The 8,661-nt window shown below is 62.1% G+C and overlaps 1 protein-coding gene across 1 annotated transcript; it reads right to left on the bottom strand.

Moving 5' to 3' along the window:
- Positions 1-1,101: 1,101 nt before the first annotated feature.
- KLF8 (KLF transcription factor 8) lies at positions 1,102-5,488 on the bottom strand. Its single transcript, XM_054388475.1, has 7 exons — positions 5,416-5,488; positions 5,157-5,188; positions 4,897-4,900; positions 4,238-4,789; positions 3,392-3,494; positions 3,158-3,291; positions 1,102-1,283 (listed from the first exon to the last, which is right to left on the bottom strand). Exons 1-7 carry the CDS (start codon positions 5,486-5,488, stop codon positions 1,102-1,104), a joined length of 1,080 nt encoding a protein of 359 aa, XP_054244450.1.
- Between the last annotated feature and the right edge of the window lie 3,173 nt (positions 5,489-8,661).

The following is an 8,661-nucleotide window of genomic DNA, read 5'->3' as shown; positions in this document are numbered from 1 at the left end:
GCAAGCAGCCCAGCAACCTCTAAGCCACAGCTACAGGCTCAGAGAGACCTTTTCGGAAGCTCTCCCCACCCCAAACAGCCCCTCAAGTACTGGGTGGGGGGTGTCACAGCCCCCCTCACCACCTTTCTCACCACCCAACAGCCCTAAGGCTCCAACCCCAATTCTTGCCACCTTCCCACTACAAGACTGGGGCTGCCCCCACTGCAACTGGTGGGGAGGGTTGGCTAGGGAGGGGTAGGAACAGCCCACAGAAACAAGGATTACAATTAAAAAGGAAAGGATGTGGCCACAATCTGCCATTTTAAGTTAGAAATGGTTCCGTTGTCCCATAGCCTTCAAAAAAAAACCCCAAGAGCTAGTGGTCCCCACCCTCCCCACCCCATCCCACCCCCCCTTAAAATTCCATAAAATCACAGTTCCACGTTCCGCTACAGTTTCCCTTTTTCCTCAGTGGTGGAAGTGGTGGTGGTGGTCACCTTGGTGGGTTGCTGTTGGGTTCCTGGGTGGGTTCCTGATGGGTTCATGGGTGGGTTGATGTTGGGTTCTTGGGGGTTTCTCCCCTACCCTTTCTTGCCTTTTACTTCTACATGCCCCCAGCACCTCCCATGAAGGTCAAGAAGGCAGGAAGAGGTGTCATGCCAAGGTCACTTCTCCCTCGGGAACAGGCAGTGCACGGGGATGGAGAGGAAGGAGACCAACAGGTACTGCAGGGGGGCAATGGCAGAGCCCCCTCCTCACCTCCATCCTCACCGTGGCTCCCACGTTTTGCCCACGGGGACTGGGAGGGGGACAGCGAGCACACAAGTCGGAGATGGAACAGGAGGCCTGGAGGTCTGGGTGAGGAGTCAAGAAGGAGCCTCTGGATGTTGTGGGCGTGAAGGAGAAGCTCAAGAAAACCAAGAAACGAGCAAAGGAGGAGGAGAAGCAGTCTGGAAACCATCTCGTGCCAGCAGGGCCGCGGTCCGCTCGCCGCCACGCAGAGCTCGGCCTCTCCACTCCCACCAGTCCCTTCCACCCCGGCTGGAGGCGCAGGGGGGCGGGGGTGGGAGATGAGCCCCCCCCAGTTCCCGGCCGCCGTGCAGGCGGAGGCAGGGCTGCTGCTCACATCATGATGTGGCGGCGGCGGTGCAGGGCCAGGTGGTCGGAGCGGGAGAAGCTGCGGTCGCAGTCCGAGCAGCGGAAGGGTTTGATGCCGGTGTGCTTGCGGAAGTGCCGCGTCAGCTCGTCCGAGCGGGCGAACTTCCAGGTGCAGCCTTCCCAGGTGCATTTGTAGGGCTTCTCTCCTGGGGCAGAGAGGAACATCACCATAGCCTGTGTGCTGGGGTCAGCCTGGGAGAGGAATCCTAGAATGGCTCAGCTTGGAAAGGACCTTAAAGCTCAGCTAGTTCCAACCTCCCTGCCCCTGCGGGAGGGGACACTTTCCACTAGAGACGGCTGCTCAAGGCCTCATCCATCCTGGCCATGAACACCTCTTTGAACACATCCACAACCTCCCTGGGTAACCTGTTTCAGTGTCTCACCACCCTCACCAGAAATGTCCCCTCCCCTTCTCAAGCTTCAAACCATTGTCCCTTGTCCTACAAGGCCTTGTAAAGTTCCTCCCCAGCTCTCCTGTAGCCCCCTTCAGGTAGGTCTCCCTGCAAGCCTTCTCTTCGCCAGTCTGAACAGCCCCAACTCTCTCAGCCTGTCCCCATAGGGGAGCTGCTCAAGCCCTCTTTGTGGCCTCCTCTAGACCCACTTCAGCAGCTCCATGTCCCTCTTGTGCTGGGGGCTCTAGAACTGGATGCAGTGCTACAGGTGGGGTCTCAGCAGAGCAGTGTAGAGGGGCAGAATCACCTCCCTTGCCCTGCTGCTCACGCAAGCCCAGGACATGGTTGGCTTCTGGGCAACCATTGCTGGCTTATGGTGAGTTTTCCATCGACTGACACCCCAAGTTCTTCTCCTCAAGGCTGCTCTCAAGCCACTCCTCACCCAGCCTGGATTTGTGCTTTGGATTGCCCCAACCCAGCTGCAGGACCTTGCACTTGCTCCTTTGTATCCCTCTGCTAGCCCACGTCTTGCCCAGCACAGTCCACGGGCACCTCTGGGCACATGCTGCTGCTTTTTGGTGTCACAGCACTGTGTCCATGCCACCAACACCCCAGATGGCATTTTGGGGTGTGCACACCTGCAGCATTGCCCCATCAACCCCTAAGAGGCACCCCACAGGGTTCATTGTGTTACCCCTCAGGGTGCCTCTGCCTGTGGCACCCTCCCACGGACAACACCCACTGCCCTGCCCAGGGCCTGACACAGCAGCACCCCGTGGTGCCAGCACACAGGGTGCTGAGCACGTAATGAGGGAGGGCACTGAGAGTGCCCTGCCCCAGAGAGCTGGGGGTGGCCAGAAGGGGAGAACCCCAGCAGGGACCCAGCCCCAGAAGCAGACCTGGGGGCAGGGGGCTCCACAGGACGTGGCCCTGGATACCAATACCCCAGAGCCCAAGTGCCCCCCAAGGCCTGCAGCACTCCCCATCAAACCCTGGAAGAGGGTACCAGCACCCCCAAAAATTCTACCCCTTCCCTGCAGAGGGTGCTGGTGGCTCCCAAAGTGCCTCCCTGAGCTCCCCAAAGGACTCCCCCAATCTGTGGCAAAGGGTGCTAGTACACCTAAAGAGCCACCTCGAGACTCCGAGGGCTACCCCCAGTCTCTAGCACAGGGCACCAGTACCCCTAAATGACCTCCCACCCACTAGCAGAGGGTACCAGCACCCACAAAAGGCCATACCAAAACTCTAGACAGGGTGCCAGCACCCCTAAATAACTGCCCACAAGCCCCTGGTAGAGGGTGCCAGCACCCTGAGCCCCTAAAAGGGACTCTCCAATATCCATCAGAGGGTGCCAACACCCCCCAAACATCCCTGAATGCCCAAAGGTTCCCCATTTTTTTTTTTTTGCAGAGTATGCCAGCAGCCCTGAAGAGCCTTCCCAAGCCCCCAGAGTGCCACCTGGCTCTACTACAGGGAACTGGCGCCCAGAAAGAGCTACCTCAGATCACAGTGAAAAACCACCACCACCCCCACAGCCTATCCTTGGATGCTCTCAACCAATGAGAAGCAGGAGGGCACTGATCCTGACCCTCCCTGGGCAGAAGCAGGCTGTGGTGCTGCGGTCCTACCTGTGTGTATCCGTCGGTGAGCTTTGAGGTGGGAGCTTTTGGTGTAGACCTTGTTGCAGCCCTCGAAGTCACACTGGTGGATTCTTCTCTTCTTTAGGTCAGGGGATTCAGCTCGTTGCCCCCGCGCCGCCGGCCTGCCGGGAGGAGGGAAGGATGAAGGGCATGGTCCCCGCAGCCACAGCATCCCCTGGGGTGCCTGGGGACAGGCTGAGCTGGGGGGAACATGAGACTCACTCTCTCTGGAGGTCCTGGAAAGGCGCTGGGCCGCTCTCAGAGGCACTATCCTCGCTGTCACTGTTCATGTCCATGGGGTACATGGAGCTAGGGTCGACTTTCACTGGTGGGGGGCGGGAAAGAAAAGCTATTGAGAAACAAGGAGGGAGGGGGTGAGGCTTGTGAGCAAAGAACAAGAGACACCCCCTAAAAAATCCACCCCTGCACCACAGGGACAGCCCTCCCCCTGCCGCTGCAGTGCCCCAAATGCTGCTTCTGACCTACACAATAATCTCAACCCCACAAAAAAAGTCAAATTAGGGGGATGAAAGAGGCTCAACACTGTGGGGTATGAGACACGGGGGGACACAACCGGGGGAGGGAGGGGTACCCCTTTTCCAGCTGCCTGTTCCTGCCCAGAAGAGCCTCCACACTGTGGAGTATGAGATATGAAGGGCACAACTTGCAGAGTTGTCACCCCTTCAGCTGCCTGCTCCTGCCCAGAGGAGAGGAGATCCAGGCCCTCCACCCTGGATATGGTGGGAAGCTGGGAATGTCCTGGGGAAGGGAACGGGAAGGGGGTGGGGGCAGCTGAATTGAAACCAGAGCTGCTAGCAGCAGGGAGCCAGTGGAAAGGGCAGGCAGGCTGCCAGCAGCAGGATGGGCAGGCAGTGCCATGCTGTGTGTGTGCCCTGCCCTGCCCTCCCCACAGCCCCAGGGGAGGGTGAGGGGCCTTTGGGTGAAGGCGGTGGGGACAGATGGCGGGAGGAGAGGGGCACTCCCAGATGGAAAAATTGGATGCCCTGCAGAGGTGCCACTCACAAGGTGGGACCCCCCTCAACAGCATCCCCCCCAGCACGCCCTTACCAGACCCGGCGTTCTTGCCGTCCCCCCCGATGAGGGGCACGGTGATGGCAGCAACGCTGTCCGTGGGCATGGTGGTGTAAACGACAGGGAGGGACTGCACCACCACGGGGATGGTCTGCAGGTTGCCCATCTTGCTGGGCAGGTTGACAGAAGGGATGGTGTGGATGACATGGAGGATCTGCTGCCCACCACTGCCCTGCGTGGAGGCCAGGATGGAGCCGGGCGAGAGGACAGCAGGGATGGCCGAGGTGGAGCCGAGGCCAGAGGGCGAGATAGAAACCGTGGTGGGAACAGGCAGCGGAGGAGCCACCAGCACGGGGGAGGACTGGACCGAGGTGGTGGTGGGGGGTGGTGGCGGCGGCGGTGGTGGTGGTGGTGGGGCTGAGGTTGCTGTCACTTTGGATTTGTTGAGGGAGAGGTCCACAGGCTCAGCCTGGGGCTGGCCGCAGTCGCTGGCCAGAAGCTCCTCGGGGGGCTCCGTCTTGATGTCTGCCAGCAGCACCGGGGGGTCGAGAGGACCCTCCGCCAGCAGTGCCGACGAACTCATGGCGGCTGTCACCTTCCCCTGCGAGAGACACGCAGCCTGTGAGGAGGAACTGCGGGAAACGGAGGCAGGGCAGTTAAGGGCTTCGACTGCTTTTAACCCCAGCCTGCGGGACGAGCCTCGGGGGTGAGCTCGGGGCCAGCCGACAGAGGAGCCTGTGAGGATCTCTGGGCCGTGCACGGCGGCAGAGATCGGGTGGTGTCCCCGCAGGCGCGGGCGGGTTCCCTTGAGCACCGGGCGGGCCCCCTGTAAGGCCGGGCGGGTCCACGCAGCCCCGGCCCGACCGTTCCCTCAGGAGGGCCGCGGCCCGCGCCGAAGGCGGGAAAGGGAAAAAACCGCCCCCTCCCCACACCCCCGCGCGGGGCTTTGTGCCGCGCGCCGGCCACGCCCCTTCCCCCCCGCGCGCCCTGGGGCGGGGCGAGACGTGGGCGGTGCCGAGAGAGGGTGGGTCCAAGGGGAGGAGTAGGCGGGGCCGACGAGGGGCGGAGTGGGCAGGGCCGGCGAGGGGCGGTGGCGGCCCCGCCACGCTCCCCTCCCCCGCGTCTTAAAGGGGCCGCGCTACCATTACGCGCAATCCGCTCCCCCCCACTGAGTCCCAACAGAGGGTAAAAATGGGGATGGGGGGGGCCACCACTCACCGCCCCGGCAGCGCGGGAGGGGCTCCTCCGCGGGTGCGCGGTGCTCATCCCCTCCGCGGGCAGGATCATGCTCCCGGCCGAGCCGAGCCGTGCCGTGCCGGGCCGTACCGAGGTGTGAACGGCCCCGCGGCTCCACCCTGGCTCGGCCCGGCCCGGGGTGGAGCTCCTTAAAAGGGGCCCGGCCACAGCAGGGAGGGGCCCCCCCCTGCGGGAGGTGCCCGAGGAAGGGCCCCACCCGGGACAACCCAACACCCCCTACCCCCTCATAACCCCATCCCGGAACGCTGCGCACACGCGCGGAACCGAAGGACCCGCACACACCCAGCAGCACCCCCCCACACCCCCCTCCTGGCCGGGGGTCCCCGGGTACATGGGCACGCGTGGGTACCCCCCAGAGCGACACTTCAGTACCCCAGCACTGCTTCCCCCCCGACTCCCCGCACACACACAGCCCTCCCACGACCCCCGACCCCAAAATCAAGGACCCCCCCAGCACGTACCTGCCTGCAAGCAGAGCCCTTGCCCCCCCACGCCAGGCACCCCGAGCCCCCCACGCACCCTCACTCCTCACACACGGGCACAGGCGCGGCCCCGCCCGGCCCCGCCCCGGGGCACACCCAGCGCACACACCCTGCGCGCACACACACCCCGCCCGCGGCCGGTGCGGGGGGGTGGGCACCCCTGGAACGCACACGGGCGGAATACTCCCCCCCCAAAAGCAATGCAGACCCTCACTCAGCAAGATACCCGCCCCCCCTCAAAACATCCCCGCTCACGGATCACTCTCCAAACACCTCCACTCTCAGCCAGGGATCCCCCGAAAAGCTTCACATTCAGCCAGGGACCCCCACAATATCTCCACGTTCAGCCAGGGACCCCCGCAGCACACACACACACACACACTCACAAATCATCAGACCCCCCCCAAACACCTCCACTCTTAGCCAGGAACCCCCCCAACAAAATCTCCACATTCAGCCAAGAACCCCCTCCAACATCTCCACATTCAGTCCAAGACACTCCCCCCCCCCCCGCCTCATTCTCCCCCCAACATGTCCACACTCACTCAGAAATCACCAGAACCCCCTAAACACCCACACCCACAGGCTGGGACCCCCCCAAACACCCCCACTCTCAGTCAGAGACACCCCCACCCCCCCGCAGTATTCACATATTCACCTGGGACTCCCCCAACACAGAATCAGCCAGGGACATCCCCCCCAAAAAACCCAAGCCAGGGACCCCCCCCAACACACCTACACCCACCCACAAATCAGTGGGGTCTCCCCCAAAACACCTCCACTCTTAGCCAAAGACCCCCTCCAAGTACCCAAAAATTCAGCTGGGACGCCCCCCTAACACACACACGGAGCCAGAGACATCCCCCCACCAAAACACCCCCAATCCCAGACCAAAAAAACACCCCCCACAAAAACAGAGACCTCCAAAACAGCTCCCCTCAAATTAAAAATTACCAGGACACTCCCCCCCCCCCAAAAAAAAAAAAATACCACCACGCTTAAACAAATAAACACGACCACCACCCCTCCAATACCCCCACTTTCAGCTAGGGACCCCCAAGGCTGCTCCTCCAGCATTCATCCAGGGACACCCCTCCCCCCCCAACACACCCCTTCCCCCACTCACACACCACCAGGACCCCCAAAGCCACACCGAGATCTCCCCCACTCCAGTACCCACGTAGTCAACTGGGGACCCCCCCAATACCCTCTCACACAACCCAGCGACCCCCCAAAACCATCACCCTCTATGAACACACAAATCACCAGCACCCCTGAAGTACTCTGCAAAAGACTCCCCCACCCCCAAACTCAGCCAGGGACCCCCCCAACTCACACATCACCGGGACCCCCAAAACACCCTGTCCTAGCTTTGCCCCCCCCCCAAAAAAAAACCCATATTCAAGTACTCCCCCACATACCTCAAAGCTGGGGACCCCCAACCCCAGCATCCCCCCACCTCAAAGCCCCCACAGGACTCCCATCCCCTCATCCCCTGGTGCGGGGATCCCCACATTCAAACCTATTTTGAGGGGGGTCACAAAGTGGGGACCGCCCCCCCAGCTCTTGCACTCCAAAGCCCCTTGGGGGCTGGGGGGGCGCTGTTGGGAGATGTGGTGGTGAGTGGGCAAGGAGGGGAGGGGTTTTGCTGTGTGTCCGTGTCCCCCCCCCCCAGTGAACTGAATTCTTCCATCCTCAGCCCAAAACACAGCCAGGACGTGGGGGGCGGGGGGACACACACACAAGAGAGGACACTCAAGCGCCCCCCTCCTCCAACAATAGGTGGGGGGAGCTCTCCTTTTTTTGTGTGTGGTGTTCTCCCCCCTCCCCCCCTTCTTTTTTTACCCTAAAGTAGCTCAAGGGCGGAGGTGGGGTCACCATGAGGTGACCTTGGAGTGGGGGGTGTGCTGTTTCCAACCCCTCCCTGCCTGCTCCCCCCCCCCACCCCCACCCATGGGCGTGGGGGAGGAGGGTCACACCCCCCCGTGGAATTTCCTCTCTGCTCCACCCTCTGGCAGCAGCCACTGGGATGGGGGGGGGGGGGCACACAAACCGAGAAGGGAGGGTGACACCGCTTAAAGGGCGTGGGGGCTGCTGAAGCCTGAGAGAGAAGAGCATATGATAGATTTTTAGGGGCACCCCCCCGCTGCCGGGGCAAAAAAAAAAAAAAAAAAGGCAGGAGGTGGGGCTGGCCCTTTAAGAGCAAAGGGCGTGGGATGGGGGGGGGAGGGAAGGGAAGGGAGGGGCTCGATTTATGTTTCCCCCCCTTGGTGTGACCTCTCCTGGTGCCCGCCCCGGAAGCCACCACGATGCGGGGGGGGGTGGAACACATACACACGACGCAAAGCCTATAGCGGGGGAGGGAATGGTGGGGGGGAGAGGGGGAGGGACCGCCGCCCCCCGCAACCCTGCCTTCCCTCCCCTTTCCCTGCTTTTCCAAATTTCCCCCTCCATATCCGGGTGTTGCCCCTTTAAGACACCCCCCCCCACCCCCCCCAGCAAAATGCACGCCACATCCACACCCCCTGGGGGGGGTCCAACCTGGTTAAAAGTGCTTCCCCCCCAAAAAAAAAACCACCTTCAGTGCCCAGCTGCCTCCTTCGAGCACATCCCCCCTGCAGTGCTGCCGCTGTCCCCTGGCTGGGGGGAGATTTTCCATCTCCCTATTTTTGGGGGTGAGGGTGGGGGGCACATCTCTTTCCCCCCCCCAATCCAAAAGTA

This window comes from Indicator indicator, chromosome 17 (genome assembly GCF_027791375.1).
Source record: "Indicator indicator isolate 239-I01 chromosome 17, UM_Iind_1.1, whole genome shotgun sequence".
Taxonomy (NCBI): domain Eukaryota; kingdom Metazoa; phylum Chordata; class Aves; order Piciformes; family Indicatoridae; genus Indicator; species Indicator indicator.
The sequence above is the reverse complement of the archived record's forward strand: the minus strand, read 5'-3'. Positions and strand labels throughout refer to the sequence as shown.

Excerpts from the sequence above, each read along its gene's own strand:
- KLF8 (XM_054388475.1), bottom strand. The coding sequence starts at position 5,488 with ATGATCCTGCCCGCGGAGGGGATGAGCACCGCGCACCCGCGGAGGAGC. Across the intron at positions 5,189-5,415 it reads CCGCGCTGCCGGGGCGGTGA|GGCGCGCGGGGGGGAAGGGG; the intron begins GTGGTGGCCCCC and ends GCCCCGCCCCAG. Across the intron at positions 3,292-3,391 it reads TTCCAGGACCTCCAGAGAGA|GCCGGCGGCGCGGGGGCAAC; the intron begins GTGAGTCTCATG and ends TCCTCCCGGCAG.